Here is a 17,425-nt window from a genome sequence, read left to right as displayed (position 1 = left end):
GATCTGATGCAACCTCACCAGGGCGGTCAACAGAAAACGTCAAGCTGCAAATACGTTAAGGTGGCTTGAATTCAGATGAGTTCAGCTCCTATGAGCAGGGCAGTGCAAACACTCCTTGGGAAGGGACAATGGAGAAGCCACCAGGAAAAAGACAATAGTGGGACTGAAACTATCACACCATAGGAGAGGAAGAAAAAGAAGTATTGACATCTACTGGCCAGGCATCTACGGACCACAACCCACCGTGGCGATGGAGTTCAGGAGCAATGGATAGTACTGCAGGCCTCAGGTTGCAACAGCAGTTGAAAGTCTGCTGGTGCTTTGAATTGGGAAAAGGTTTCTGTCCCTTCTCAGCCCCTGTCCAAAACCCTGTCAGGATTTGAGCTCTAAAGAGGCAGAGACGCAGGACAAATAGGGATGTGCCAACTCAGCCTTCTGGTTAAATGTCAGACAGAGACTGAAAGCCTCACACGTGAGCCTGGTCTTGTGAGAGTATTCAGTCTGGTTTCTAGACCAAAGACATTTTAGCTAGACATAGAAGCGAGGCATTTTGAGTTTTGCCCATCACTAAAATCAGTAAAAATGGCAGTAGGAAGGTTGACCTTGTAGCCATTATTTTCTCCTCCACAAAGGCTAACACATTCTGAGTCTGGGCAGTGCCATGGACTGGGAAAACTAAAGGAAGAGGAGCTGGAGCTGTGGCAAGGGTACAGCACCTCACCCAGTACCTCCAGAACAGCCCACATTTTGATGGAGTTATCTCGCAAGACTCGTCACAAGCTACTTAAGGTCCCAAAATAGCCATGATTGGCTTACAAAATGTTACCGTCTCCCACACATGCACCATAATGCGATGGCACGCTCGTCCCCTGCTTGTACAGTTCTTCACAATGTATTTCCTGACATCATTATGCGTAAGTTTGTCCCCATTTGACTCATACAGATGGCAGTGCTGACAAGCAGAATGGAAATGGAGAGAGAAATCTGTTTCCTGTTATCTGTCGGTCGTGTGATAGCCCAGACAGCTGGGGAGGATAGGTCATTTTCTTGCCTCATCTGGTTCCTCCTGTCTGGCTCACTCTCTCTCTCCACCTCTTCAGTTTGTTGTTTTACTGTACTTTTTCACCAGTTGCATCGATGGGCATGAACCTGGCAGTCCCCGTGCAAACAACAGGCTAACCTCCTCATGACTGTAAATGCATAATTCCATAGATTTTTGCCTGATGCCTTCATAAGCAGCCACCAGTGTTGTTTTGTTTCCCTCTTCATACATAAATGAGAGAGGCCTAGATCATTTTATATTATCCCTTTTAGATTTCATCACTCCCTCTGTGATCACACTGTTCCTCTTCCTCCACCCTTTTAAAAATACATCTTCAACAGTAACTTAAAATCTTGTGAAATTTCACACATTCTGACTTTCTCTTCGAGTCTACAGAGCAGATATTGGAAGTGACGCCCAGTCAAGCTATGAATACAAGATGGCACTGAACACAGGCTAACTTCAGTTTTGCAAGCTTGGTGGAAGTGGTAGGGATTATTGGGAGAGGGTGAAGCATAGAGGCCTGCAAGCACAGGTTTGTCAAGGCTAGCTTTTAAAAGGGTGGCTTTTAAGCAGGGGGCTGCTGAGCTGGCTAGGAGAGCATTCTACACTCTGCCATTTATTTGTTGAGACTTTTGGCCATAGCGGATATTTTCTTGAAGAATTTTAAAGTTGGAGACCTATTTCTCCTTCCTCATGACCTCCTCTGTGAGCCAAGATTTCCAGCAAAATGACTCTGGCCCAATGTTGCCTGCTCTAAAAGCTCTATGCATCCTATCCCCCGTGCATAGTACTGAAGTTTTGCTTCTTTTCTTTCCTCCCGAGTGTTATCCTGAGACAACTCCAATGAAATGTGAGTGTCTGCCCGCTTAGCTTTATCATTGCATATCACAGCAAGACCATAAGTAGTATGGTTCTTCTCAGAGCAGCTTCGAAATAGGGTTAACTAGAGAGATTTGCATTCTTGTATCTTCTGGTTACGCTTTTGGAACAAATGGGTGTAAAAGAGAGAGACAGGCAGACTCGTGCTTGAGCTACCCTCGAACCAGCTCTTTGTTTGATTGTGAAGCCAAATGGAGCACAGTCAGCAAACCTCCAAAGAGACAGAAGCTCCTTTACATCTCCAGATGTATATGCGTTTCTGGGTTTGTGTCTAAATAGAGATACATAAAGACCCAAGTGGTTTAAAGAACAGCATTCATTTTAAATTTAATCCATTAAGGAAGTTGGCTGGAACCCAGGTACACTCAATTTTTAGCCATGTTCAACTGCACTTCAGGTGTCCTTTGTGCTGCCGGAGCAGTGTTAATAAGAACCAAGCCCTGTGCTGATAACGAAGTGGCTCATCTTGTCCTGCGGAGGAAACTTTCCTCAAGAGCTTTATTGTGGTCAGGGAATGCTGAATACCCTGTCGTCTTGTGCTGTCATCCAGTTGACTCTGGGGGTTGCGTTATGGGCAGTTATGTAATTCGGTCTCTGGACCTTTTTGTCTTTCAGCACTTGGTTACCCAAAAGTCAAAGATCGTGAAAATCCTAAAGATGAAATGTACTACTTCTTTAACCCTTTTTAAAAAAACCAATATACAAATCAGTTCACACTAATCATCACAGTGAGTGCAGTGGCCGAAAGCTTGAGTCACACAGCCATGTAAGGTCTGTATTTCAGAAGATTTTTCTACCAGCAGTAGCAAATTGCTCGGAAGTGACGCCATCATTAAGGCTAAAAGCCTTTCCTGTTATGAGCCCAATTTTCCAATCTCCTATGCAGAATAACCTGCTTAGGAGGAGCATTTGGCCCTGAGAATTTCTTCTCTCTTCTATAGTTTAATCCTGGTATTGCAATGCCGTTTTAGCTCTGTTGATCCCTTAATCCTGAATAATAATTTGAATTAAGAATGTTGTCTTCTGTGGGGATTTCTGTGTGATGAAAACTGTGCACTTGTGAGCATAAGTAACCTACAGATTTTCTCTTTTTTCCTGCTTTGCCTACTGGCTTATGGGGAGGTCAGTGCCATTAAAGTCTGTAGGGATACATGCTGTCCTGTAATTTCGTTTTTGTAAAATGACAAGTTTCTGATGGCTCGTGGTGATATGGACAGAGTGACCCTTGGGTAGGGCGAATCAGGGCGACTGCTCCGGGCCCCGCGGGCTGGTGCCATTGGTCCCAGAAGACATAGGTGTAGTAACTAGGGGTGCACGGGATGCTGTAGCACCCCCAGGGTCCGGGCTGCCAGCCCATCATGCCCGGGGTCCCGGCTGCCGCCCCATGCCATCCCACATCCAGCTCGACTGCCTGCGTTTGGTGCAGCGAGTCTCCTGTCCCCTCTGCCATGGCGCTATGGCAAACATTAGCCCTGCAGTGGGTGCCGGCAGCTGCCAGCAGCAACAGGCAGCCTAGCACCAGGCTGGATTCAACCCGCTGGCCTAGCCACGGATGCAGAGCAGGGCCCCCAAGCCGGCAGGGGCTGATTAGCCCCGGGCCCTGCACCCTCCTAGGGATGGCCCTGGATATGGAGGCTGAGAAGTTTTTTGTAACTGTTAGAGAGCAGAGGAGGTGGATTGGTTCATGGGCAAGAGTCTTAGAATTTGGGGAAGTAGAAATACTTCATAAGTGCTTTACAGAAAGGAGAAATTTATGGTGTGTTTCGGGGGGAAAAATCTGCCTGTCAGTTAAATCTGTTAGACCCTGTTCTTAATGCTCCACAGGAAGTGGTGAAAGCCTCATTGTTCACTCAAGACATTTTAAAACTAGACTGTGTGAGTCACAAGAAAACGTGCTGCAGAGTACATTCTAGCTGGAAGAAGATGAACCTCGAGGACCTTTTCCATCTCTAACTTCTGTGGGGCCACTGAAATGTAGAACATGGTAGCTCCACTTATGGCTTCATTATATCCCAATTCTGTGCTGGAGAATCTGAATTTCTTGTTCAGGTGGCCATTAGGAATTGCTCTAATTCTAGTTACAATAAGCTTTCTCCCCTGAGTGTTGCTCTCAGCTTGTTAAATAAATGCTGAATGAGAGCTTGCATGTATTCACTGCAAAACAAATAAAAGTAACAATTGCGGTTTCTGACTTCAAATGTCCTTGTCGATGTGTGTTTAGAGTTCCCACAGCCCCACTGCAGACACTGACCCATTATTCTGAGCATATATCATAGGTGCTGCAATGTCTCCAGCACAGCAAGTCTGAGACAAAATTGGTTTAGGAATCTTAGGGCTTGAGTTTGTGGCCTTACTTAGACAGACAGCCTGTTGAACTCACTCAGTGGTGAGTGTCCTTGCTCTTGTGGGCTTAACTGAAAACCACAACATTGTTTTATAATGAGCTTTTTTAATTTTTTTTTCTTGCTTAATTTCCTCCTCTTTAGTATAGTTTTGGCCTCTCCTCCTCCATTCTCTTGAGCTGGGAATTCACCTAGAATAGTGGTTTTTCAGATTTTTTAGACTGGATACCTCTTTCCAAATAATGTAGTCTACTGCGTACCCCCATCTGAGATAAAGTCATAATATACCTATGATTAGATTGCCAAGTCTTACTAAATAAAATGCATTGTCTGCCATTTCGGAATTTTTCTTGTGTATCCCCTGACAAGAGCTCACATAACCCAGTTTGAAAACCTCTGCCCTGGAACAATAGCTTATAATGTCAGCATTCTAAACTGTTATTTTCCATGGGGTGACTAAACTGTATTTCACCTTTCTAGGGAGCAGAAGCTCCAACAAAGTGTAGTAGTCAATGTTTGACAAGCAATAATATGCAGTGTGTATATATAGGGTCAGTGTTTTTAGGGTTAAACCTAACCCACTTCCCTGAATTCCACCCCATGTCTGCATGACAAAATTAGGATTCAATCGGAGAAACTGTGTTTGTTTTGATGGTTTGTTTGTTTTAATTGCCCATGTGCCTGGCTTGTTTAAGGATCGCCACTGGCCAGTCATTCGGCCCAGAGCTCAGATTTTCAATGTCAGCTGTTACACAGGTTGCAAATAAAAAGCCTTCACCTGGACACTGTGCATCAGTCACCATCACAATGGAGTCACTTCACTCTGGCCACCACCACCACCGTAGTTCCCTATACCCATGTGCTACATAAATATTTTCGTTTAAAAATCAGCGTGGCCCTAAATGAAACAACGTGACAGAACTGGCACTGCAATTGCAATTAATGATCCTTGTCGAATTGTTCACGTTAGAAACAGATTTTAATTACGGTAGATTCACAACAGGAACAATTTTACTTGAGCAAATGTTTCTTGCTGCAGATCATCCTGTGGGGTCGAACCGAGAAGTATCTTAAGGAAACCACAGAGGAGATTAGAATGATGGGAACGGAGTGCAATTACTTCATTTGCGATGTGGGAAATCGAGAGGAAGTCTATCAGCAAGCCAAAGCTGTCCGGGAAAAGGTTGGTCTGTGTGGTGGATCCAGTGATGGGCAGAGCTTAGAAAATCCCCTAACCAGGGGCAAGTAGGAAACATTCTCTGGCAGTTTAGGAAGAAGAGAAGCTACACATTCTGCCTCTGGCTATGTCTCAAAGACCTGGCCCTGTCTGTTTCTTGTTTTTATGGTAGGGACTAAAGGGCCTGATTCTCCAATACCATGCGACCTTGCTTTGACATTTATATCTGGGCAAAGAAGTTATGGAGTGCTACCAAATCAGAATTCTCTACCCATTCACACTGGGTGTCCACTTGACACCAATTTTGTACAGAGGAAATATTTGCACAAAGCATAAGGACAGCAGAGAATCAGTCCCGGTAGGTTTTATGCTGGATCCTGACACTGTATCAAGAAGCTGAGTATGGAAGCAGCAGAAATAAATAGCTGTGAAAGAGCAAAATATCCCATCACAGAGCCAGCCTGTCTTCTCTTGAAATATCTTGGTCAGTGGTTCTCAAACTTTAGCACTGGTGACCCCTTTCACACAGCAAGCCTCTGAGTACGACCCCCTTTATCAATTAAAGAAATCTTTTTTACATGTAACACTATTATAAATGCTGGAGGTGAAGAGGGGTTTGGATTGGAGGCTGACAGCTTGCGACCCCCCCATGTAATAACCTCGCAACCCCTGGAGGGGTCACGACCCCTGTTTGAGAACCCCTGATCTAGGTGATATTACAGGACTGAGATTGAATTATAAAATGCAAATTCTAATAATATATAAGACAATCCTAATAATAGCCCAACAAAGAATCCTGATAATAGCCCAACAAAGGCAATTGGCTGTTGATTTTCAGGGAGCTGTTTCTTTTAACTAGTCCTTCTCATGCTCCTGGCCATCTTTCCAGCTGCCTTTCTCCTTTTGAGTATCTCTTTGTAGGGATAAATGTTTTAGACCACTTTGTCTTTGTTTCGAAACTGTGTAGAATTTCATTAGTAGCCAAACTGTATGCTAGGAAACTGCCTGGAAAGAAGAACCATGGAGAACTCATTTGTGCAAACGTTAAGTATCTGTGCTTCAGCTACTTTAAGCTACCTGGGGGTACACTGCAGTAACCAGAAAGATGACAAAGCCCCTTACGGCAGGAACTCAGAAGAGGCCATATATTCACACTTAAGTAGAAGGACCAAAGTGACTGCTGTATTTGTGAAAAGAGATGTTCACCGTAACCAATCAGCTCCCCCCCTTTTCTTTTTGCAGGTGGGTGATATCACCATCCTAGTGAACAATGCTGCTGTCGTTCATGGTAAGAGCTTGATGGACAGCGATGACGATGCTCTACTCAAATCACAACACATAAATACCCTGGGACAGTTCTGGGTAAGATAAGCTCCTGTATCCAGCGTATTCAGACTTGGAAATGAGAGTGACAAATTACAGCCAGTAAACACTTGGCTGCTGCTAGACTTTTCCAAACAATGCTTGGTAGGATCAGCCTGACATGAAAACGAGCCAGGAAAAACAATGTGAAAGGCAAAGGCCAGAGGAGAGAAGTCTGAGGGAAAAATTGAGTTTGACAGATTCCCTCAAATTGATTTGAGTTACTTCTGCTAAAATATCATATTAAAGGCTTCCAGTAATTATAAAGCCTCTGATGCTCTTTTAAACCCACCCTGCGACTTATAAGAAAAACTCTGATTTCCTTTGAGAAATCCCAGGGTCACAAAGCAGAGTTTCTCTGTTTGATGCACATCTGGAACATGAGAGAAACATGACCAGATGCATGGCTGCATTGTTCATGGAAGAGAGCTTGCATTAAACTCATTCAGTTTCTAATTAGATCAGTTAAAAAATAATATATTTGTGTTGTTCCTCTCCATGTTGAAGTCTTTATCCTAAATAATGTGTGTCTGAGCAGACCAGGGCATGATCTTCATTGCCTTGTATTTTGCGCATGGCTTAGTATTGTGATAGCGCAGGTTTGGTTTTGTTCACATGAAATCAGGTTAACTGAGGCTTTTTGGAACACCTCACAGAGCAGTGAGGCTCCCTTCAACATGAAGCTGGGTATGAATCATGAAGTTTGAATGGAATTACTTCGCATACCCCATGCACAACTGAAATCACAATTGGGCCCTGCTTCACTAGGCTTGTTTTCTTAGTAGCTACCATTTCTGTTGTGTCTCTGCTTAATGAAGTTTTCTCTCTCTCTCTCTCTCTCTCTCTGTTCCTTTACAGACCACCAAGGCCTTCCTGCCACGCATGCTGGAGCTGCAGAATGGGCACATTGTTTGCTTGAACTCTGTCTTGGCCTTGTCAGCCATCCCTGGTGCCATTGACTACTGCACCTCCAAAGCCTCTTCCTTTGCCTTTATGGAGAGCCTGACCTTGGGATTGCTGGACTGTCCTGGAGTGAATGCTACAACAGTCCTGCCATTCCACACCAGCACAGAGATGTTTCAGGGCATGAGAATAAGGTCAGTCCAGGAGAAGCTGGTTAAAACATCTCACTGAAATTATTCAACTGAACATGTTCGTTAACGCCTGGGTGTTTTTTTAAAGAGAATTTGATGTCTGATCTGACTGTGATCAGAGGGGTCACTCTATGCCTCCTGAAACCATCAGGCTGGTTCTTCTGATTTACTGGTACACCTCCAACATGTACACTTCAACTTGCCTTTCCTATGAGAGAATGTCTTCCAGGCAGTTGTTTCTAGAGAGAAAATTAGAAGTGACTTTGAACTGGGAGCCAGCTGTGGACATCAGAGCAGAGGAACCAAACTGATGTCTGAGATTGTTCAAAGGGGCGAATAGTCCTACAAATTGGGAATCCATACAACAAGGTCCTAGTTCCTTCTCTATTCCTATTGAGGGGCTCAATCCCCCACACTGAAATGAATGGCAAAAAGTTCTACAGACAGTGGCGAGAAGAGCACTGGACCCATGCATGTTCCTGTGAAAGTTAACCATATTCAAGGAGTTAATGACTAACCAAATTAACTCTTTGCCAGTGGATCTGTATCTCTTGATATGAACCGTTAACACAGTTTGTGCAACCTCCACCTTGGTGAATGGTGCAATGTGACGTCACCGTTGACAGCTGGAAATCCATGTTCCTGGTATTAAAAGAAGTGGGGAGCATCTGTTTTTTGTCTTTCACTGCCAATAATTTAATCCAAGAAAAAGGCAGGAGAGAGGAAGAGGAGGGAGTGGCCCCTGTTATGCCCTCTTATAGGATGCAGCATATGCTCCCCTCAGCCTTTGCTGGTTTGGGTGGTGAGTGAGAGGATCAGGATCTCCTCTTCTCTCTGCTGCTCCCTGACAGTTTTGTAGGGTGGTTGAATGCCGGCAGCAGCTCAGAGAGCCCAAGGACTGCACCCTAATTAGATAATGAGTTTACTTCTTAATTTCTTCACTCAGGTTCCCCAATCTTTTCCCCCCACTGAAGCCAGAGACAGTGGCCAGGAGAACAGTAGAAGCTGTTCAGCTGAACCAAGCCTTCCTCCTCCTTCCGTGGACAATGCATGTACTTGTCATCTTGAAAAGGTAAATATTTCACTTGTCTGTGGCTGCCTGACGCACTCATTTTACCCTTTGGGCAGGGATGGGAGGCAGTCTCATTTTCTGTCTGCTAAGCCAAATCTCAGTTTGGCAGTTGCACTATACAATAATTCCCTAGGACCAGATTGTCCCCTCTCACAGAAGCCAGAGGGCATCAAGGATGGGGAGAAAACTTTGCACGGTTCCATGTGTAGAGTTGTCTTAAGCTTGTTACGTCTGAGTATGCGTCCCCCCACACCTCAAAACTCACAGATCCCTGAGATCTGTACTGACAATCCATTTCTAGGAAATGTCTTACTTATTAAAGCTATGAGAACATAAAAATGTAAACCAAAATTAATTATTTTTTATGTGATCATTTTTTTAAGGGAACTTGAAACAGTGTGTGGAAAGTGAATCCTAGTCTCACTCACTGAAATAATTGAGGACAGCACATTGTAAATTTATTTTCTGTGAGCATTGAGACCAGAAAACATCTAAAAATAGAGCTCATCCAGTCACAGAACTGAAACAATGCCATGTGACTTATGTCACCAATCACAACTAAATGACACATCCCAGATTTCAGATAGGAAACCAAAAGTGAACAAAATTCTCAAGATATGTTAAATAACGTTGAATACCAAATAAATCTGAGAAAATCTTAATCAGTTCATGGACACATTACAACCAGAAAAAGAATGGGCATCTGTCAAATACACCTCTATCTTGATATAACACAACCTAATATAACGTGAATTTGGATATAACGCAGTAAAGCAGCTCTCCAGGAGGGTAGGGGCTGCGCACGCCGGTGGATCAAAACAAGTTCAATATAATGCAGGAAGATTTTTTTGGCTCCCAAGGACAGTGTTACATTGGGGTAGAGGTGTATATTATTTGTTATGAATTATTCACTTAGCTTGTCATCACAATAGACAACAGGAAAATAGCACTTCAATCATACCAGGACCATGTGATGAAAAAGGCAAATACCTAAACAGATAGATGTGTACTCAAGATAAATATATAGACTGATTCTCAACATAAATTCTCAAGATTTATAACATTGAACAGAATCTTGCAATTTAAGAGACGTAGATAAGAACATAAGAATGGCCGTACTGGGTAGGACCAGAGTCCATCTAGCCCAATATTTTGTCTTCTGACACTGGCCAATGCCAGGTGCCCCAGAGGGAATGAACAAAACAGTTAATCAAGTGATCCATCCTCTGTTGTCCATTCCCAGCTTCTGGGAAACAGAAGCTAGGAATGATGCCTTCTTACAGGTTACATTGTTCTACCAGGTCCTGTTTAGTAAACTGTCTCTTAGTAGGAGGAGACTCTGTAGTACTTTCTCCCTTAGGGCCAGTCATGCCAGGTTCGGATCAACTTCGGATCCCACCGATGTTGTTGAAAACACAGCAACTTGCAAGACTGGACCCTTGGTATTTCTGACTGAAAGATTACTGCCCCATGCCACAGTAGTCACGCCGTCTTGTGTGGGGGGGTGTGGGTGTGGGTGTGTTTGCACATCTTCTCATTAGAACAGATGAAAAGGTTGCACAGTGTGTTTATTTCCTTTCCCTTGGCTTCCTCTGCAGCATTCTCCCTCGGTCAGCACTTGAAGAAATCCACAAGTTTTCTGGAAGCTACACCTGTATGAACACGTTTAAAGGGCGAACATAGACCTGGCCGTACTTAGACTCATTCGAAAGTGAAGCCAACACAAGCATTAAAATCCTGACAAGATTGTGAATCAGCAGTCTTGGCTTTTAGCCTGCTTTGCTCGCGTGACTTGTGCTGCTCTCAGGCAACAAATTTCTTGCAGGTCATATTCGTAGCAACACGACCTTTGCACAGGACCGCATGGCTAGACTGGACTTTTGGCCGGAACAACAAAAATGTTGAGATTGTACAATGTTTAATTCTTTAGAGTTTGATTGTTAAATCTGCTCATAGTTTTAAGATTTAATTGTCATTTGAAATGTACCCTTAGGCTGCTAAAACCAGGGCACAGTACGTCCCTCCCCACTCTGCTAACAGGAAAAGCAACTAGTGTTGATTTCAGATCAGCTTTTTGAATGAGAATTTTAAAAACGGCTTTGCAGGGTTACTAGCTAAGGGTGTTGATTGGGACCCCACTTTTTCTCCCCTCACTGCATTGGGTGGCTGTACCTTACAGCTATTGAAGCAGATCATTCCTCTAATTCCTTCGGCATCTCTGGAAAGGAGCAAATAGCTGGTCCGCTCAGGGACCGCTCAAGAAGCCTGCATGTGGAAGAACAGCACTAGCCATAGCAAGTCTTTATTGCTGCCTGTCCAAATGCTGAAGTGGGAGGCTCAGAAAGAACAGTGAAGAGACAGATTTCATGAGATGGACAATCTGATTAGCGGAAGGTCCCGCCTGCCGCTGAAATCATTTACAGAAAGTAATGGTCTTTCTGAATATTTTTGTTAATTTAGGGTGAAATATAATTTCCTTTTAGCAATAATCACTAGATTTCCTCTCATTTAGCCAGTGTTGGCTTGGAAACAAACTAACCTTAGGGCCTTCCTCATCACACCCCTATTCACCCAAGCAGTCCTTACACCGAGAGATCCCACTGGTCACCCCGCCCGGAGAAGTAAATGGAATATGTTCCAAAAAGCAGAAGGGATGTAACACGTGGCCATGAAACATGAAGGTGGGAAGCGCAGTTAGGAAGGGCCTGATCTAACACCCACTGAAATCAATGGGGATCTTTCCAATGTCTTATGTGAGAGTTGGCTCAAGCCTTACATGAGCTGAAAAAGGGAGGAAGCCGTGAGGTAGACTTCCCAACTAGACGTTCATTTTTATTGTTTGGGGGGGGCGGGGTTTGTATAATACAGTTTCTTTAACAACCCAGTAAAGTACAGCAACACATCCCCATGACCCATCCAGTGTGCAGCTCTGGGCATACTACCATGTATTAAACATAAGAACACAACCGAGAGAGGAATTAATCCTAACTGCAGCATAGATTGACTGCGGGTGTGATATGCGAGCACCTCAAGAAAAGTGCTTTAAGGACTGTCTTGTGGCCAAAGCACAGGAGTGTGAGTTAGGATTCCTGCCTTCTGTTTGCAGCTCTGCCTCGGAGTTTGTGTGTGACCCCGGGGCAAGTCACGTCTCTCACTGTGCTTCAGCTTCCCGACCAGCAAAGTCAGGGATACCAATATTTCCTGATCTCACTGTTGTGAGGCTTGATTCCTTAATGTTTGTCAAGTGCTTTGCAGCCCTCAGAATGGTGGGAGCAAAGTGTTATTTGCTTACAGGCTGAGAGGTTACTTGCAAAAATGTAAAGAGAAAGAATCCACATAATAAAACATCTCTTTCTAGAGGAGATCTGTGTTTCGTTGGAAAAGCTGGAAGTGGATCCTTGCATTTGGATGCTCTTGTTGTTCTCTTGTGTAGCATGGATAGCAGAGAGCTAGGTTTGGTGATACTCTTAAAATCTGAGGGTCTGATCTTTGGTTGTTGTATTCTGTGTAGATTCATCAATGAATGGATTTTGCCAATTGCACAACCTTCGGCAGTGGTGGGTAGTCCGTCGGCCGCATGTGGCCCATCAGGGTAATCTGATGGCGGGCCGCGAGACATTTTGCTGATGTTGACTGTCTGCATGCACAGCTCACCGCAGTGCCCAGTGGCTGCGGTTCACTGTTCCCGGCCAATGGGAGCTGCAGAAGCCCCACTGACCTAAGGGCTTGTCTACACTTGAAACACTACAGTGGTACAGCTGCACCACTGTAGCAATTCAATGTAGACACTGCCTATATTGACAGGAAGGGTTCTCCTGTTGGTATAGATAATCCACCTGCCCAACAGGCAGGAGCTAGAATTCTTCCATCGCTCTATCACTGTCTACACTGGGGTTTACATTGGCTTAACTACACTGCTTAGGGGATGGATTTTTCACATCCCTGAGTGATGTAAACTGGGTAGACTTAACTTTAAATGTAGAGGCCGATTCTGCAAAGAAATTGATCCATGCAGACATTTTTGCCTACATAGAGTCCCAGAGAAGTGAATAGGATTCCACCAGAGTAGATCCCTTTGCAGGATAAGGGTCTTGGGGATCTTTATTGCAATGATGGAATCCAACTTCCCTAGCTCTTGGTGATTTACTTGTAACTCTTCTTTCCTCCTGAGGTCAGGATCCACATTATTATTATTATGGCATCTGCTTTGAAAAGGCTTCCTACAGTGGGGTTTTGTATTGATTCCCTAGATATCTGCGGCTCTGTGGAGAGGTTGCTCCCCTAGTGGGCTCTTGGAGGTTTATTTATTTTCTGAGAAGTGGGAGAATTTGTCAAGAGCTCTAGTTAGTTCATGGGAGAGCCCTTCCAGGGATCTGCCAGGAATACAAAGGTACCATCTGTATTGAGATCCATTTGGGGTGAGGGGAGACACTGCCCTCCTCCTCCTCTCCCCGTCTAATCCTGTGTGTTTTCTCATTAGCCATGATCAGGCATGCCAGCCTTGCAGCTGTAAGAACAAACAGAATTGGTGGAAGAGGGCTTCCCTGCTGGGTGTCTACCCTTAAATTAAAACTTAGTTTTGAGGGTCCAGTCAGTAATAACATGCCCATTCAAAGAGGAGGTAAAAGAAGCATTCCCACAAACTATACTGAACGCCCCCACCGCTGCCAGTCGATGGACCTGCTCCTTGCCTGCACACTCAGTGCTGTCTGTTTCTTTCTAATGGCTATGAACAAGTCAAATGCCACCCGAGACTCACCCTTCCCCTCCCCGCACACACACCCACACACCCCTCCCCTCAGGGTCTCTAAGCGGACAGCAGGTCAAATAGCAGTCACAGTGGGGGAGAGGTATGCAGCAAACAGAACATAACAAGGAAAACATTGGCGCTTCGCTTTAGAATTCGAGTTGGACAAGATCCCTCCCTCTGGTGCTAAGAGAAGGAATGTTATGCGCCTTTATGAACTCATTTCTTGTTTGGCTGGATACATTCTGAAGACTTTGTTTCACTGAGAGATGCCTCTGGAATGCTTAGTGAGGTCTTCTGTCCCCTTAGACATAAGGTTGACATCGGGTAAGCTGGAGGCACGGCTCATGCAGGCATGCTTTGTAGAAGCCTTAAGGCTTCTGCAAAAGAATTTCCGCCCTTCCACTTCTTTTAATTTTGGTTTTCCCTGCTCTCTCCACCCTTTTTTTTTTTAATCCCTATATCATTATTGCACATTTCAGTGCCACCATCTTGTAGCCAGATGTCAAACAGAGGGTCTGGAATAAATCTAAGACAGAGATATATATTTATTAGCCTGTCGGAGAAGGAGTCAAGATGAGGCTGCGGGAACAGGCCGTTGAGGTCTCCTGTGACATTAGCAAAGCTTTTTCAGGTTTTCTCTGCTTGGCCCAACTTGTGACCCAATAGAAGAGTACCCAGAGTGCATTTTATTTTCCCTGTGCAGGAGGCAGCTGCTGCCCCTGTTAGAACTAGATTGGTAGGAAAACTTTACATGTTGTTGGACTTGTTCTCTCCTGCCTTAAAGCCTGCAGAGTGCCTGGGGTTTAAGTGGGGGCATAGGGCAGTGCTGTGTGTTGTCAGAGGCTGGTATTTGCACGGGATGATTTGCAGAGTGGGTGGATGGGGGATGGGTCCTCCCCACTTCACTTTGTTTAATGAAAAGCCATGCCACTTAGTGCAACCTGGGGCACTTAGAAGCAAAAAAAATAAAAATAAAAATTGCCCTCTTCAGCTGTATGCTTTATGCTGAGTTGGTTTAGAAGAATCCAGAGAAGAGCGCGAGCTCCCCTTGATGCACTGACGTCCTGCACCCCCATTTCTTTCTTCAAGTTAAGCATTGATGGAGACTATCCACATAGGCCTCCTGGGATTGTAGCGCCTGCCTGGGCGAGTGACTGCAGCATTTGCAAAGAAAATCTTTTACACGTTTCTGTGCTGTGTTAATCCGCGTGGGTGGGAGTGATTAGATCTAGGTTTACAAGCCTTTCAGACTGATCCCACTACCCCCGCCCCCCGCGTTCAGATACTAACAGATGGTGCTACACTTGCCAAATCTCAAAAAGCAACAGGCCAAATTCAGACTCAGCATAAGTGGGTGCTTCGTCTTTAGTGGGGCACACCTGTGGGCATTTGGCCCAAGGTTATTTTTCTTTCATTGAAATCAAGCTGCTTTTCTGCCTGAAAAAAGGATTAACAGCGCAGCCGTGGATCAACCACTTTGTATTTTCTGGTTTCCTTGCACGCCAGCACTGGCTTTAATAAACTGATTCAAGGTGATAAATATTGTCGCTCTTTGGCTGAGCCTGTCATAAGTTTTTGGCATCTGGCAAGATGCTGATGAGGGTAACTTCGTGCACCTTCGGCTGCCAGCGTCACCAAGCAAACAGCAGTGTCGAAAGTGGTCTCTTTACAGCCACCATCTCCATCGTGGATATTTCACGTTCGAGCCAGCACTGTAAGTCACTGGCCACAGGAAATGCTCTGCCCCCCTGAATTTCCCTCCAGTTTTATCTGCCTCCCCAGCGTCAAGCTGTTCCCCAGGCCCTCCCTGCTGCAGGGACGCTCTCTCCACTTTATCAAATTCCTGACTGATAATTCAGCGCTATAATGTGGCCATCTAACTCCCAGCTGTGTCCCAGAGCTGCCTGTGCTTTTGGGGGCGATTGTCCCCTCAGCACCACATAGGGTTGTCACTTCTGAGGTACAAAATCCCAGGACAGTTGAACCGTTTCATCTGGGAGAGCTACTTCAAAAAAGGGATGATCCTAGGAAAACCTGGACAGGTAGCAACCCGAGCTCTGCTTTCCCTTTGACTGGTGCCCCTGTAGTCTTCAGGAAGCGAGGTAGGCCGAGAAAGGTGCAAGGAAAGATCTGTCTCTCCTGTCTGGACACGGCCCAGATGCCGTCAATATCAGATAGTGCAGGAAGGGGCCTTTGGGCCCTGCTCCCTCCTCCTGCTTCCCCCTCTATAACAAGCCCCTCCCAGTGCAATCCCTATTCATATCCCAGCCTGCGACCACCAGGTAGGGTGACTAGATGTCCCGATTTTATAGGGACAGTCCTGATATTGGGGTCTTTTTCTTATATAGGCTCCTATTACCCCCCTCAGCCCCCCATCCTGATTTTTCACATTTGCTGTCTGGTCACCCTACCTCCAGGGAAAACACAGCTCCATCTGCCCTATGTGGACCCCGTACAATAGAAAGAGAGAGCGCCTGGGTCATAGCCTCTTTTGAACCTCACAGTCCTTCCCTGAGAGATGAAGATAGGGCCCCTGTTGGGAAGACAAGACAGAAAGCCCAGCCTCTTCTGAGGGCAAACAGATCACTAGCCAGTTGGCAGTATCTTTGGAACAATGGCTGAGCTCCCAATGAGCCCCCAGCATGGAAGCAGGATCAGAGGGACAAACTCCGAAAAGAGAGCTAAATAAAGAAAGTCATCGCTGGTTTCCCCAATTCTCCTTCGCTGAGTGCAGCATGCTCTGTGCTGATTTCTCTGTGTGCATATTCTCTCACATACAAAAAGGGAATCCCTCCTCCAGGGAGGAAGGCCAGCTCTCCGAATTAGAGTTAGGGGATCACATAATATATATAAATTAAAAAACAGACATAACCGATGATGTACTCTTACAGGCTGATTAGTCAGTACTGTGAAACTAGGCTTACACAGTCTGCTGCAGCCCTAGACAAGCTATTTATCCTCCTTCATGTTCCGTGGGATGCCATCATGATAAAAGATCTCCCACCACACCTAAAGACCAGGAAAATCTTTGCTGTCACCCTCATCACCATGTCCTAATGGTCAGTTTACTGTTCCCAGCTGCAGGTTGCTGTGTCGTGGTGCCACCTCCACCCCCTTCCTGCAGCAGACGGCTGTGGTGTGATGTAGAAGAACAAGCAGGAAGTAGGGGGCTTCTTGATCTACCGTCTACTTTACTAGCCTCCCTGGTCTCCATTTCATAAGGCTGTAGGGTGCCTCAGTAAACTAGTCCAAATTCAACCTGGCATCACTCTCAAAGATGAACCTGGCTAGCTTCCGTGATCGTCAGGGACTCCGCATTTCTAACTGGGAGATCTACTTTACCTGAAAGATTGTCCTCCTCGCTGTACAGACCCTTTTCAGGCAGCCAGGGCATGAAAGCTCTCAGTCAGCATAGCCTAACACCAGAAATAAATAAAAATAAAAGCATTACATGTCATTGGACACCCTCCATATGCTTTCACATGCAATGATCATATAGATGGATAGTATTGCAAGTAGGATCCCTCTCAGTCTAAAAAACCACATAGACTAGTTTTCCCTGAAAAAGCTAATGGGACACAAATTTGTTTCATGCAGGTACATGGAGCTTTTGTTATCGAGACCAGATGCTCAGGCAAATGTGTTCCCAGTTCTTTTAGTGCTACAGTGGGACACTTTATGGAAAGCTGAGGGTATTCAGAGGC

The 17,425-nt window shown here is 45.1% G+C and overlaps 1 protein-coding gene across 1 annotated transcript in view; it reads left to right on the top strand.

Annotated features, from left to right (window-relative positions):
* DHRS3 (dehydrogenase/reductase 3) overlaps positions 1 to 15,261 on the top strand; it is a 44,772-nt gene extending 29,511 nt beyond the window's left edge. Inside the window, exons 2-6 of the mRNA XM_050931565.1 lie at positions 5,306 to 5,449; positions 6,686 to 6,805; positions 7,664 to 7,902; positions 8,846 to 8,971; positions 10,570 to 15,261. Of these exons, the coding sequence (XP_050787522.1) occupies positions 5,306 to 5,449; positions 6,686 to 6,805; positions 7,664 to 7,902; positions 8,846 to 8,971; positions 10,570 to 10,654 (714 nt within the window). The 3' untranslated portion in view covers positions 10,655 to 15,261. The remainder of the gene's footprint in view (positions 1 to 5,305; positions 5,450 to 6,685; positions 6,806 to 7,663; positions 7,903 to 8,845; positions 8,972 to 10,569) is intronic.
* Positions 15,262 to 17,425: the final 2,164 nt, after the last annotated feature.

The sequence above is a fragment of the Gopherus flavomarginatus genome, chromosome 21 (assembly GCF_025201925.1).
Source record: "Gopherus flavomarginatus isolate rGopFla2 chromosome 21, rGopFla2.mat.asm, whole genome shotgun sequence".
NCBI lineage: Eukaryota > Metazoa > Chordata > Testudines > Testudinidae > Gopherus > Gopherus flavomarginatus.
Note: the sequence above shows the minus strand (reverse complement) of the source record. Positions and strands in the feature narration are given on the sequence as shown.